This window comes from Berghia stephanieae, chromosome 2 (genome assembly GCF_034508935.2).
Source record: "Berghia stephanieae isolate SIO BIC M18660-M18661 chromosome 2, UCSD_Bste_1.3, whole genome shotgun sequence".
Classification (NCBI taxonomy): Eukaryota; Metazoa; Mollusca; class Gastropoda; order Nudibranchia; family Aeolidiidae; genus Berghia; species Berghia stephanieae.
The window spans coordinates 100,382,838-100,398,455 of NC_088361.1; the positions used below are offsets into that span (position 1 = coordinate 100,382,838).

Sequence of the window (15,618 nt, forward strand, 5' to 3'; positions counted from 1 at the left end):
AATGCTATGTTTTATAAAATTCCAACATAATAATGTAAAAAAGTGTGTAGTCCCACAATTGACTTTTCCGATTCCAACATCCTTGGAAGTGTCTATGTAACAGTTAGTCTCTTGGAGGACTAATAATAAATAGATTACATATTGAATCATAATGTGGCATATCTATTTTAGTAGCAGAATGTAGATTCTAAGGAATACAGGGCGTAAAAGAGCGAGGATGGGTGATCATTATTGAATACCAGCATTTCTATGGACTAGAAATAATATTTGTGAGTGATTGCCTATGTGTGTGTCTATAAGTGTGTGTGTGTGTGTGTGTGTGTGTGTGTGTGTGAAAGAGAATGAGCGGGGGAAAGACAGAGAGAGAGAGAGAGAGAGAGAGAGAGAGAGAGAGAGAGAGAGAGAGAGAGAGAGAGAGAGAGAGAGAGAGAGAGAGAGAGAGAGAGAGAGAGAGAAATAGGTGGGAATGTCTTTGTCTTTGTAACTGATTTAGCAATGCATGACTAGTCTTCAACAGTCGTGATATCACTTCTCTCGTAGTGTCGCATAGCAACTTAGTAACTGGTTCTACACTATCGGAACAATGGCGGACGCTCTTATAAAATACTTCTCCGACGAGCATTCAAGTGTATCCAGAGGAGAAATACATTATAAATCTGATCATGTTTTGACTTTTATACATTCTGATCACAAGACATGTGAAAAGTTCTAGCCAGCATGAAGAATAAAAAGTACCCATAACTTTGTTTAGAACCAAGCTGCTCGTTGCTGGGCGGACGTGACATCAGACTATTGAATCCTATTGCCATTTCTGGACAATAACGATTTATTATTATTACTATTACTATTATTATTATTATTATTATTATTATTATTATTATTATTATTATTATTATTATTATTATTATTATTATTATATTATTATTATTATTATTATTATTATTATTATTATTATTAGAGGACAGGCTGGCCCAGCGGTACGATCTTTGCTCCGTACCCGAAAAGTACCGAGTTCAATCATCCGCCGCTTCGCTCTGTGGATTTGAGCAAGTCACCTCGCCCTAGCTAAATTTGCGACGCTGCACAGCGGCTGACGCCTGGATTATTCCAGTCTTCCATTGGAATAGACCATAGAGAAAAATGTCACCTATGAGATGAATAAAGGGCATCTTATTATTATTATTATTATTATTATTATTATTATTATTATTATTATTATTATTATTATTATTATTATTATTATTATTATTATTAGAAAATAGGGTGTCGCGAAGTCCCAGGTTTGAGAATATTCGCGAAGGTGAAGGTCATTTTAATCGATCGATTTTTTGAAGGACACGTTTTCTGGTCAAATTTTTAAATACGTGTCTTTCCAGAGTTACTGGTTAAAAGAGAAAATACTCTTGTTATTTGTCTCGTAAAACAACTCACTGAGTGTTTTGAAATTTCAATCCTCCGGTGATTTTAACTCTCTCCTTACAAGCCATGTTCCAAATTATCCAGTAGAGTTTTGACAAATTATCAAATTCCTGGAATTTGTGACACACCTTCACACGTGCTCGGACAAAAATAGTTGGTTGTTTGTAAACAATAAAGTGAATGAATGAATTCGACCCCTCTCTGATCATTGTTATAGATAGTTCGAAGATGACGTCACTCAAGTCTTTGTTATTCTTTTTTGCCATCCGCGTTTATGAGTTATGCTCACTGAACTGTATTAACCCAACTATAAACTTTCATGGATACACACAGTTTTGTGTGTTGGTCCGTTAAACTTCCGGATGGCAATGTTATGAGCTTCTTAGCCAAGCACATACTATCTATTGTGTTTTCATACCGCCAAATGGGGGACTAGTTATCACATGATTTTCTAGCTCATATTATAAACATTTACACATAGATTTCTGTTTTCGTTATATTCATCAAGCACAGTGGACATTTCTTCGATACAGACAATCGATAGTAAAGCATGTGTAGTTTCCTATGTTTACCAATCACTCTCATATTTACAATACGACTGTCCAACAGGTTATCTAAGTTATTTTCTACATATAGCTTCACACCCACCTAGTATAAAATGGATGTTTCTTACTCAAACACAGAAAAAGCAAGAAGTACAATCTATACATAATATTATTGTTCAGCAAAATGGGATGTACAAAACAGTATCAAGTTTTTGTAGCTATACTAACTATATTTTTAAAAAAATATTAGGATGTACAAAGGAATCAGAAAGAAAAAATTGTTGTTTTATCGGAACGAATGTGATGATTTTACTACGGCCGGTAAGGAGAGGGATAATTCAGGTGTCCAACACGCTTCAACAGTCGTAACGTCACTTCCCACGTATTGACGCATGGTAACTTAGTAACTGGCTCTAAACTATCGGAACAATGGCGGACGCTCTTGTGAAATATTTCTCCGACGAGCATAAAAGCGTATCCAGAGGAAAAAAAACATTATAAATCTGATCATGTTTTGACTTATACATATTCTGATCACAAGACATATGAAAAGTTCTAGTCAACATGAAGAATAAAAAGTACCGATTTTCTTTGTTTAGAACTACTATGGCTGTCGTTGCTGGGCGACGTGACATCAGACAATTGAATCCAGTGGGCATGATCTATATTACATTCCCATGTGCTCGAGGTCATTAGTCACATTGGAATATGTGCTCAAAGTGACCCACATTGTGAAAAGTGTTCAGTTTTTGAAATATCTAGCATCACGATTGGTCATTATGTTCAGCAGGACACATGGGTATGCTTACAACTTTCATAAACAAAGCAGCGTGTTTACATTTCTGAAGAAATATCCAGTCGTTGGACAGCAACAAATCATGTGATTGATGCCTTGGTTGGACGAAAACATGAATATAGATCGCTCCCATTGATAGCTTGAGCGTTAACTCATTTTCTATCGGGATGAGACGGCCTATTTTGATAGTCCTATCCTCTTGTTATACAGAGCGTTATCTGTCAAGGACAATTATACGCGTCAAAAGCATATTTAGACACGTTATAATTTTATCCGTGAAAACAGGTTTATTCAACGTGTCCCGATATGTACTCGTTCATTTAGATATATTTGTTATAACACGATTTAAGGATGTTTTCTCTCAAGAGGAAAACAAAATATGTCAATTTCCATGTCAATTTGCGAAGTGGAATCCGAAGCTGAGTGTTATACCACTAGACATCATAGCCACATAGGTGCTTGTTAACTTTGAGATAAGACGGTATTATTTGTCTATCGCCCAGTACTATCTGTCAGATCTGACCCAGTCAGCCATGAATTAACTTCAATGTGCACAGGGATGAGGTCGGAGATCAGAAAAGAATGAAATCTCGACTCATCTGAGAGTTGAAATCAATCCCCTCGTTTTATAATCGAGCGCTCTATCGATTAAACTGAAGAGACAAAATATCATGTGACCCCGTCCTTCGATCTAGTCGTATGTCGGGATGATCAGGGCTCATAACAGTAGTCCCTCAGAGCCATTATGCCCATGGAGCCGGAGTTTTTCCCGATTTCTACAGCGTGAAATATGAAACAGACAATAGCAATTGTTTGCTACCATTTTGATAGGACGCTAGTCTATCGCAAAGTACTTGTCGACAGATATAACAGACTCAGCCACCATATCACTGCGGGGTGGACAGAAAAAATCTCAACTGCACCCGGGATCGATCTCGGTCCCTTTGATTGCGAAGCGAGTGCTCTAGCAACGGTACTATCGGGACCCCCATAAAAGTGAGTTTAAAAATAAAATTAGAGTAATTTTTTGTAATTTTTTCCCCAGCTAATCTCCTCGGTAACGCGTGGAAATTGACCCTTTTTAAAACTACTAAGTCACACTATTAGGGTCACATTTATGCGGGGAGCTGTAACAATAGTTAGCAATGAAGTTACTTTATATGTAAATAATCGCCTCTGATGTCTGTGATAAGAAAACCCGGGGGGGGGGGGGGGGGGGGTGGAGTTCGTAGACATCAATTCGGTTAGAGAACAAGTTGAACATCACTTGCATATTATATTGTAAGACTCTGCAATATTGAGCCACTGACGTTACGACACACACACACACACACACACATACACACACACACACATTTATATATATATATTATATATATATATATATATATATATATATATATATATATATATATATATATATATATATATATCCTTTCTTTAAAAAATATAGCCGTGTGGAGAACATTGTGCTTATTTGAGTCAATTAAAAAATTGATACAGCGCACAACTCTAAAGAAAGATTAGAAAAATAGAAATGTATTTTTTACAGATAGATAAACAGATAACTTGATTTCCTTTTATAATTTAAAGTCAGTTTGAAAGTTCGTTAAGTCAAACAGATATCATAAAAAATTTACCGAAGACACAAACACCTCATGACCACACCCTCAACTCTATCTGTCCAGTAGAGTCCTTACTTCCGTTGTGTTGATTTAGCGGTAATCAGTGTTATGTAGTAGTGTGTTCTCATTGCGTGTATGTTTATGTGTGCGTGCGTGTGTGTGTGTGTGGTGTATACATATGTGTGTGTGTGCGTGTGTGTGTGTTTTGGAATGTGGTTGCGTGGAAGAAAAAAAAAAAGGGGGGGGGGGGTGTCCATCAAGTAGAGAAATTCCTGAGCAAAGGGGGGGGGGGGGGGGAGGGGTGTGTGTGTTTGCTAGGAACTGTCAGATTGGCATTTTTCAGCAAATCGTGGCATTCATAGTGATATAATTCACCTGATCACATGACGGTATTCGGATTTACAGAAGTTTTAAACAGGGTTCAACGATTAACAACATCAACGAATATTACTGCTGATATTACTGTCGTTTTTATGCCATCGATGTGATAATTATTGCCCTGGGAAATATTTAGTTAAACGTTGTCGGCAAACTGTCAATTGGATCTGTCTAGCTTCTATCTAGCCCGAACAAACCAAAAGTAGACAGATTCGGGGACATGATATTTTTCGCGTCCGCTTCAGATTTTCATTTGACCTCACATAAGTTAAGTAAAGGGGAGACATTCCAAAAGCTTCTACATCCCCAGTATTCATTCAATTTGTATTTTCACCGTTGATCTTTTGTCAGGCGTTTATTTGTCATCATATAAAAGCGTTTTAAAAACTCTGGAACAAACCTTGATAGATTTGTGAAAGTTTAAAATGTCCTAATTTGACCATTGTTTTGATTCTCGGCCGCCATTTTAATTTGTGAAGTATTGAAGGTAGTGCAAAGCACTCCCAAGTAAAGCGTGGTAAAGACTTGCGACTTTTTGATATTGATATCTACTGACTGATAAACTAAAATCATGCCGAATAAAGCATGGCACCGACGACAAGCACGTTGATTAAAATGTGCATCTAATCGTAATCAAGCTAATCAAGAAAATGATATCGAATGAAAATAGTTCTTTCCCCGCGAAATTGCGGGCTTTTTACTAGTATATATATATATATATATATATATATATATATATATATATATATATATATATATATATATATATAATATATATATATATGTGTGTGTGTGTGTGTGTGTGTGTGTGTGTGTGTGTGAAACTTACTGCTTGTTTCATGTAGTCTCTCATCTTCGCCTTCGTTAATCAGAGGGCGTCTTGAGGATCCTGGGAAAATATAAAAAAATAGAGATTTTTAAATAGTGATGAGTTTTTCACTTAAAAAAATTTTCAGCATGTATTAAACTAGAGCGTAGATTAAATGGCATATAATTCCACACTTTAAGAGATCCACAAGGTAAGGATCGGTCATTTAATATTGTATTTCCTTCCTTGGGCTGCGTAAAAGATGATAAATGTTTGTTTTTGTTTTTTTAAAGGGTTTTACGGCGCTCGCAACACATACGGTCATATCAGCGCCAGTAAAAAGGAAGAAAACGGGATAGTAAAAAGTTCTAGAATTACAATTTAAAAGCACACAAGTCAAGGTAAGACAAAGGGGAATTGGTTCAAATAGGAAACCGATATATATATATATATATATATATATATATATATATATATATATATATATATATATATATATATATATATATATATATATATATATTCCAAGAGCACACTATCAAAGAACTTAGTTTGAGATCACCTAAAAGTCTCATCCAGACACAAGCACAGATCCCCACTAAGAGGAACACACTCAAATGTTTACAAATCATATGTTAACAACGAAAAGAGTAACAGTACATAACAGAGAGATGATTTGAAAGGAAAAAAAATCATCTCCAAAAATTATAGCTACACATTCGACTGTTTCCCTCTCAGCCAAGGACTCCGACCAAGGTCAGGACAAAACCAAGCAATCTCTCTCCAAGACAAAGACAGAAAGCAATTGGAAAACAGATAAGAGGGGATAGAATACACAGCAAGTACCTCCCTGCTCGCTATGGGAGAAAGATGCTAAACATACAGGCTTAAATAGCGAAAAGGAGTGAAGTCATTCATAAGTCCTTAAGAAACAAAGCTGAACATTCATTTTCCGAGTAAAACATCTTTCCTTGACGAGCAACCAATGACGATCATAAACATTGTTCTATGTGCTTTCTCATGCTCCTTCTCAAAATAATCAGTGCGGCTTGGTTTTGTAAAAGCTGTAATTTCTTCAATAAATTATCACGCAGATCAAAAGATAATAACATTAATGTAGAAAAGGTAAAAGAAGACACTAGTGTTTGAACAAACTTTTGGGTTAAAACATTCGACAATTGGGCAATTTTTTGTCATTCATGAAAATTATTTTATAAAGTTATAAAGCATGCTTTCCCATAGGCCGTCACGATCAAGATATATCTAGATATACCGAGATGACGTGCTTTGTTTGAATGGCAAATGAATCCGACTTGGTCTAAGTTCCCTTATTTTAAGGTATGATAACGGAATGCAATAATGGACTTGTTTTAACATTGTTGTAGTCGACAATATTTTGCGTTGGTTTGAGGGAATTTCTATTGCAACAATGAGCCCAAAACAATTTGGGTTATCAGACCTGGAAAAAAAAGTACATGTCGTCATTACTCATTTTAAAACGTAGCGCCATTGTATACGCGTTCTCCATTAAATTCTCAAAACAAATCTTAACCGTTCACATTAAATCATTCCGTACAAATGCACAATGGCATGCGACAATTATCAAAGAACAGATAAAGAAGTGCACTTTAACAAATAATGGTTAATGTGATCAATCAAACCTGTAAAAAAACATTGATTATTTACCGCGTTTGTTTAAAGCCGATATCTAATATTATAGCCAAATTAAAGTACAAACACACATACAAGTACGAGATACGGCAACTTGCACAGACATAAAAAGGATTCGCATACACACACTCTCTCACACACATATACAAATGATCTCTCTCTCATAACACAAACACACACACACACACGCGCGCACACACACAAACATACACACACACACACACACACACACACACACATTGAAGCAGGGAGTGTGACAAGAGCATGGATTATATAATAATAATGATGATGATGATGATGATGATGATGATGATGATGATGATGATGATGATGATGATAATAATAATAATATAATAATAATGATGATAATAATAATAATATAATAATAATAAATAATAATAATAATAATAATAATATGATATGATAATAATAATAATAATAATAATAATAATAATAATAATAATAATAATAATAATAATGATAATAATAATAATAATAATAATAATAATAATAATAATAAATAATAATAATAATAATAATAATAATAATAATAATAATAATAATAATAATATTAATAATTCTTTAAAAAATAATAAATAAAATAATAATAATAATAATAATAATAATAATAATAATAATGATGATGATGATGATGATGATGATGATGATGATGATGATGATGATGATGATGATGATGATGATAATAAAAATAATGATAATAATAATAATAATAATAATAATAATAAATAATAATAATAATAATAATAATAATAATAATAATAATAATAATAATAATAATAATAATAATAATAATACCACCACCACCAGCACTACTACTACTACTACTACTACTACTACTACTACTACTACTACTACTACTACTACTACTACTACTACTACCACTACTACTACTACTACTACTACTACTACTACTACTACTACTACTGCTGCTGCTGCTGCTGCTGCTCCTAGATATTGCATAAGGCGTTATAATACATGTAAAGTTTAAAATGTACCATTTCGCCATAAAACGGTACTACATGGTGGTCGTTTACTTTCCAAGATTTGCATTTATGATCATATAATTTAACTGAGATTATTTTAATATGTTTTATATCAGACAATACATATTATTATAGTTACTTAAAGTAGCGGAAACTAAACTCAAGGATTTTGGTCATTGTGACTTTATTATCGCTTTTTTGTTATCTGGTGAAGAAAAAAACCCCAAAACAACACATACAAACACACACCAAAAAAACAACAACCCCCCCCCCCCCAAAAAAAAAACAAACAAAAACAAACAAAACAAAGCAAAAAAAAAAACAAAAAAAAAAACAACAACAAACAAACATATAGTGCAATATCTACTAAAGGTGTTCAAACTTCAAACGCATTACAAGGTATCCCTGGCCAACAGGACTACTTAAAGTGAAGGACGGGACACGACCGCCTGTAAGGTGATAGTGCAATTCTTTTCCGAAGAGAACAACGCTGTTAACGGAAATGTACTCATTTTACGGCGAGAGAATGTGAGTAAAGAGCACTTTCCAAAAACTGAACTATGCGGGACTCTAAGCCGGGACATTCCAATCCGACATAGTGCCGGTTTGGGGTGATGGGTCACAAATAACAAACATTATTATTATCATCATCATCATCATCATCATCATCATCATTATTATTATTATTATTATTATTATTATTATTATTATTATTATTATTATTATTATTATTATTATTATTATTATTATTATTATTATTATCATTCAGGAAAATATGTTGCATTCAAATTATCTTTAAGTTGATTTGGTCTTCAATATTAGATCCAACCGCACCAGCAATATCACTTGTTCATCTATCTTATTTCGTTGCTGCTAACAAAACAAAAAACACCCACCTCCCTGTACTCGTATCTACATACATCTATAACGAGTTACTGAGTACATATTTACAATAAATATGGTAACAGAATGCAAATTGTAACTTAACATATTTATCTTTGGTGCAATGGAGAATATAAATTTGATTTTGATTTGAGAGCTTTGTAGACTTAATAGCTATTCTGGTTTTCAGACTTCTGAATAAAGACGAATTTAATGCGGATATGTGGTATAGTCGTATGACACTCGGAAGGTCCCGGGTTCTAGTCCCACTTCGAGCGGCGCATAGAAGAATCTTTGGTAAAGGCTCGTTACTCACATTCTCTCGACGTATTCGGATGCAAATGAATACCTGGTTGTTAAAAGCGTTGTCTCTGTCTTAAAAAAAAAAAAAAAAACCCTTGTAATATCGCCTATCTGGCAGTCATGTTTCGTTCTACATGGTAAGAGTTGTTGTTGGCTAGGGACCCGTTGTAAAGCCTTTGACTTTGATATCACTTTTAGTGGATATTGCGATATATAAATGCTCAATTTTCAATCTCCGATTCCCCTTTCCACCAAAATAAGAACTTCAAACCTGTACTCCATCGGGACTTGTTTTGTTTGTTTGTTTTTAAGGGGTTTATGGAACTTGCAACACACTAAGGCCATGTCAGCGCCAGTATAATAGGAAGAATATGGGAAAGTAAAAAGTTCTAGAATTACAATCAGAGTACCCAATAAGACAAAGGGGAATACGTTCAAATAGGGAAATGATATAGATTCCAAAGGGCACACTATCAGCAAAAGAATGTCATTTGAATGGAAGATAATTTTTTTATTAAGTTCATTTTTCATGAAAATCGAATAATTCCTAAAGCTTAAACAAAAGTCACCGATCAAGTAGAGATGTGTGACAAAAAGTGAAGTCGTTTGTCAGATTCGCAAAACACAGAGATCAGTACTGTCAGCATTGTAAACAATTTGTAGCGTTACTTGTTACCTATTTTAATTTATACCACAATTTTTCCGTTTTTCAGAGGGTCCTTGTGTTTAATCAGAAGCTGTCTCAGGGTGGTATTTATATTAAAAAAAGTAGTCAACCAGGCCCATGGAGCCGGAGCTTATCCCGGTTTCTATAGCGTGAAACGGACAATAGCAATTGCTTGCCATCCTTTGGATAGGACGCTAGTTTATCGCAAAGTACTTCCGCCAGATCTAAGAGACCCAGCTACCCAATCACTGCTGGGGTGGGGGGGGGGGGGTCATAAAAATCTCGACTACACCCGGGATCGATCTCGGTCCCTTTGCTTGTGAAGAGAGTGCTCCACCAACTGAGCTATCGGGACCCCGGTATTTATCCAAAATCATTCTTTATTATAAGAAGTTTCATCCCGCAAAATGTCATGCTTTTACCAGAATTTGCACAATTCGTATGATATTTATCTATGATATTTATCGGTCCTTACAGTCCCTACTATATATGTGTTCAATGACAGAGTCAATATTCAACATTATCTCCCGAGACAGGTTTTATCTTCTGGGAGATTTCCTGGGCTGGAGTGATCTCGTATGGGATTTTGTGTGACAACTTGGAGATTGTTATCTTAGATTTGGTCGATTCGTGAGATTAAAGCAAAATAACATTTTAAAAAAATAATATATGCTTGATCGACATATTTAAATGTCTTATCAGATGTTAGATAATGTTAAGGGGCGGTTTGGGTCTTTTCTAAATAAAAATTAATTTCCCGTATTGGGCGGTTTTAATCATTCTGTATCAATAATAATAATAATAATAATAATAATAATAATAATAATAATAATAATAATAATAATAATAATAATAATAATAATAATAATAATAATAATAATAATAATTATTATTATTATGATTATTATTATCATTATTATCATCATCATCATCATCATCATCATCATCATCATCATCATCATCATCATCATCACCATCATCATTATTATTATTATTATTATTATTATTATTATTATTATTATTATTATTATTATTATTATTATTATTATTATTATTATTATTATTATTAGGACACCTGTCATTTTTAAAAAACTGGGACAAGGCTGCCAACTTTAGTAGGATGTGCTATTGCGAGTAAAGAGCGTTGTTCAAGGACCCATACAGTTTAATAATATAACGTTAAAGGCTTAATTCAAGTCAAAGCAAGGAAGGAAGGGAAGAAGTAAGTAATTAAGTGAGTAAATAACAAAGCAGTTGGTTAGTAAGTAATAAAGTATGTAAGTAAGTAGATGTGTGAGTGAGGAGAAAAGACAGGAGAGTAGATAAAAGGAAAAGAATGAGAGTCGAGCCAAGTTAAGGGAGGAAGTAAGTAAGTATATAAGTAGTAAGTACTTAAGTAAATAAGTAAGTTGGTAAGTATGTACATAAGTAAGTTAGCAAGTAATAAATAAGGTAAGTGAGTAAAAGAATTAAATTCCATATTTCTGATTATTTTAACTTTAGCATAACTTCACTTTTCTAATTGAGTTCATTCCGACTTGATGCCAATTTGAGGCGACTGGGTTATATATTTCTTTTCTTTCTTGTTGTTTTTTTAAAAACAATTTAACATCGAAAATATAATTGTCTCAAGAGGACATGACTCATACCTTTTAACTTGAACGATTCCATTTACGAAAATCAATGACAGCACTCATTGTGCACTTTGACTTTGACACAACTCGTTTTTATTTCTTCCTTCAAATATCGATCGACAAAAATGACCCCAGCTCGTCCAACTCCCCCCCCCCCCCCCCCCCCTCCACGCTCACCTTCCGCAAGCCAGGTACTCATAAATGAAAGATTTTGGGGGGAGGGGGGGGGGGTCTTCCAATCGATCTTTACTTAACGTTGAATAAGAATTTTCTGGACAAAATGAAAAGAAAAATGCGTGAATTACACACGCGTGTGTCTGGAGCAAATTCAGTTCAGCGGTTCCCTTGCCTTTGGAATCTTGTGAGAATCTGTTCGCTTAATCAAACGCCCCGGTGATTTTGAATTGCGCTCGTAATTATTGCACAACGTTCTATTATTTATTATTATCAACTGGATGAGTTTTATTGAAATTACGGGAGTCAGATTAATATAGTTCATTATGTCCTGAGGGTTGGGTTGTGTTATCCTTTCTTTAAAAAATATAGCCTTATGAAGAACATTGTGCTATTTGAGTCAATAAAAAAATTATACGCTCTCAAAAACAACCAATTTCGGCACTGTAAAAAGTTGTCAGTTTGGCGTTTTAACGCAAATCGTTGCATTCGAAATAAGGTAGCTATTCACTTGATTACTTTAAGGATTTCAGATCTACACTTAGTTTTCAACAGTTTTCATCTATTTATGACATCAAGTATTATTATTATTATTGCTCCTTTGATACTTATGGCCACACCCTCAATTCTATCTGTCCAGTATAAACATCAAGTCATACAGAAATTCCTGAGCGAGGAGCTGTCCGATTGTTTTTTTTTTCCAGCAAATCGTGGCATTCATAATGATATTATTCACTTGATCACATTAAGGTATTCGGATTTACACAATTTTAAATAAGTTTCACCGATTAACAACATCAACTAATATTACTACTAATATTACTGTCGTTTTTATATCATCGATGTGATGATTATTGCCCTGGGAAATATTTAGTTAAACGTTATCGGCAAACTGTCAATTGTATCTGTCTAGCTTCTAGCCCGAACAAACCAAAAGTAGACACACACGGACAACTGTATGTTGCTGTGTCACGGGTCAGAGTCAGGGCACACACAGCGGGCAGTGTCGCCCGCTCGCCACAGCCGAGTGTGTAGGCCATTGCTTTGCACGGCCTTCACGCAGCTACACATCAAATTTACAAGCATGGATCACTGTAATCCCGGCATTGTGTTAGATGCAACTGCATCAATTAATTATGTGTCTGTGTGTTGGGGTGGTGGTGGTGGTTGGGGGGGGGGGGGGTCTATAAGAGAGTGCACTAATGTCTTTGTATTTACTTTCGCAACGTATTATGTTAAGAATGTCAAGTCTTCAAAAAGAAGTAAAGTAAAAGGGAAGTGAGGAATATAGATAGATGGAAGAGATAGAGGCAGACGTTAGCCTAAGTCAGAGTCTATAGTGGCTTACACGTCATGTTGGGCCACACAGAAAAATCAACAGAGGATGTACCAAGTTACACAGATAACGTTGTTTACCAATCTGCCCTCATTATAGAGTACAATATCGAATGAAAATAGTTTTTTCCCTGCGAAATTGCGGGCTTTTTACTAGTCTTTAAAAAAGAGCTATTGACATAACTTTAATGACTAAAATAACTTTAAAAATAGAGACGTGCTTTGATGACAACTCACACAAATTAACTATGAATTTTAATTAAAAAAGCACATTTCAAAGCGACGCCAAATATTCTTCAGGCTTTAAACTGAGTGCATTCACTTTCGTCTTCGTTAGCTTTCAGTTCGTGCAAAACCGGTTTGTCATAGATGCTATATTATATTAATATAATTTACTCACAACAAACATATGAGAAAGACACCCAGCGCATAAAACTACGTGTAACCTAGGACATTTATACTCCTATTCATAAATGTGTGATCTACCATCTCAAAACGACACGATGTCAGGATGAACCACATGCAAAAAAGTAATTCTTAAATTGAAACTATGAAAGAAATGTCAAATCTCCGCGTGTTAATAAACGATAGTCTTTCTCCTAAATAAAGCATACATTTCAGTCTGAATGTATCTCAATGTGGTCCATCGCCTCACAATTGTATTCAGTCGGGATGATTTTGATGCTGGAAACTGAACCAATAGACAAATAATGATAAAAGACTTGGGTTGAGTTTATATATAGTCTATATATTTTTTTAATTTAGGATGATCAATACAGCATTTGCGAGTTTGAAAAATCAAATGTCATGTCTTTTAATTATCTTAACTTAAAATTGACTGTTCGCTCTTTGTTTTACCCTACCCCCAACCCCATCTCCATCTCCCTCCCATATAATATCATTTTGGAAGAGAGGAAACTTAGAGACACTCGACATAACACAGATAAAAACATCCTTGACGACCATCAAGAAAAGAAAATTTGCATAATACGGTCCTATTTAAATCAAGAAACAATCCAACAGGAATCCAAAAGCAGATACCGAAGGGCAATGCACAAAGTAGGCTGAAAGCGAGGTCGAAAAGGAAAGAGGAAAAGCTGGCCGTAAAATATCGAAAAAAATGGCATTTATGGAGATCAACGAATGTTGCGAAATTGCCCTCAATAGAGAGAGAGAGATGGAAATTCATGGCATCTAATCCCTGGATAGGCGAGGAACCCAGATAATAATGATGTTATAATGTCTTAGAGAGATGAAGGGTCACGGATTTACATAGTGTTTAAGTCCAATCTTATAACTGTTAACTGTTATAACCAAAACTTAAATGTATAGTAAATGGTAATAACACATTGTACTGTGCGTTTACACTACTAGTAAAACGCCCGCAATTTCTCGGGGAATGAACTATTTCCATTCGATATTATACCCACCATTATTTAATGAGGGCCGATTGGTAAACAACGTTGTCTGTGTAAGTTGGTACATTCTCTGTTGATTTTTCTGTGTGGCCCAACATGAAGTGTAAGCCGCTATAGCCTCTGACCCGTGACACAGCAACACATAGTTGTCCGTGTATGAAAACAGGTTGTGGTAATAAAATCAACTGCGAAAATAAACCTGAAGTAGCAGACGTGAGCAGAGTTGAAAGACGATCCTGGGATCGAGAACTTACCTTACAGTACAGTACTCTGGTGATTATGTTTGGTGGCGTTTGGCACCGTGTTTATGCACCTCCACTGACTTTAAATTATAAAAGGAAATCAAATTATCTGTTTATCTATCTGTAAAAAAATACATTTCTAATTTTCAAATTTCAAATGGCACAATGTTCTCCACAAGGCTAGACTATATTTAAGAAAGGATTTTCAATTCCATTGTATTTATCTTCCAACAACATTCTACATGTTTTTATATTTCACTTTCTAAACTGCATTACACAGTTCCTCCCCGCCTCCCCTCTTTTCTAATAATTAATTGCGCACCTTTTTAGAAATATCTAGCATTCTGTTTTAATTCGTGCTTCCTTACAAAGGAGCATACTAATTTCCTGCCAACCAATGTTTTGTTTATTCATCTTAACTACGCCACTACCACATTATCTCATTCATCTTTGGTGTTTCATTCATCCTGTTTTGTTGATAAAGGGGAAACCCGAAACGTTCATTTGATCTGTTTTTGTAATTAAATTGAAGCTTACATTCAATTTCACATGATTATTTATTTCTTCGAGCTTCGAGCAGCAACATTTACATTAAGTGAATACATTATACTGGGGATGTAGGAGCTTTCGGAATGTCTCCCCTTTACTTTACTTATGGAAAAACAAACATCCTAGCACCTTTACTAAGACTTATGACTAACCCTAATAGAAAACAAA

General features: G+C 34.7%; 1 protein-coding gene across 5 annotated transcripts in view; it reads right to left on the reverse strand.

Moving 5' to 3' along the window:
- Nucleotides 1-15,618, reverse strand: part of LOC144966049 (putative amine oxidase [copper-containing]) — a 57,215-nt gene that overhangs the window by 19,854 nt on the left and 21,743 nt on the right. For 4 of the 5 annotated variants that reach the window (XR_013644148.1, XM_078902054.1, XM_078902055.1 and 1 more), the window contains one exon: nucleotides 5,593-5,652. Coding sequence is in view for 3 of the 5 variants with exons in the window: in XM_078902054.1 (XP_078758180.1) it covers nucleotides 5,593-5,652 (60 nt within the window). In the remaining 2 variants the exon portion in view is untranslated. Of the gene's footprint in view, nucleotides 1-5,592; nucleotides 5,653-11,747; nucleotides 12,004-15,618 lie in introns of those variants that run through there. The other variant, XM_078902053.1, reaches the window with a different exon arrangement.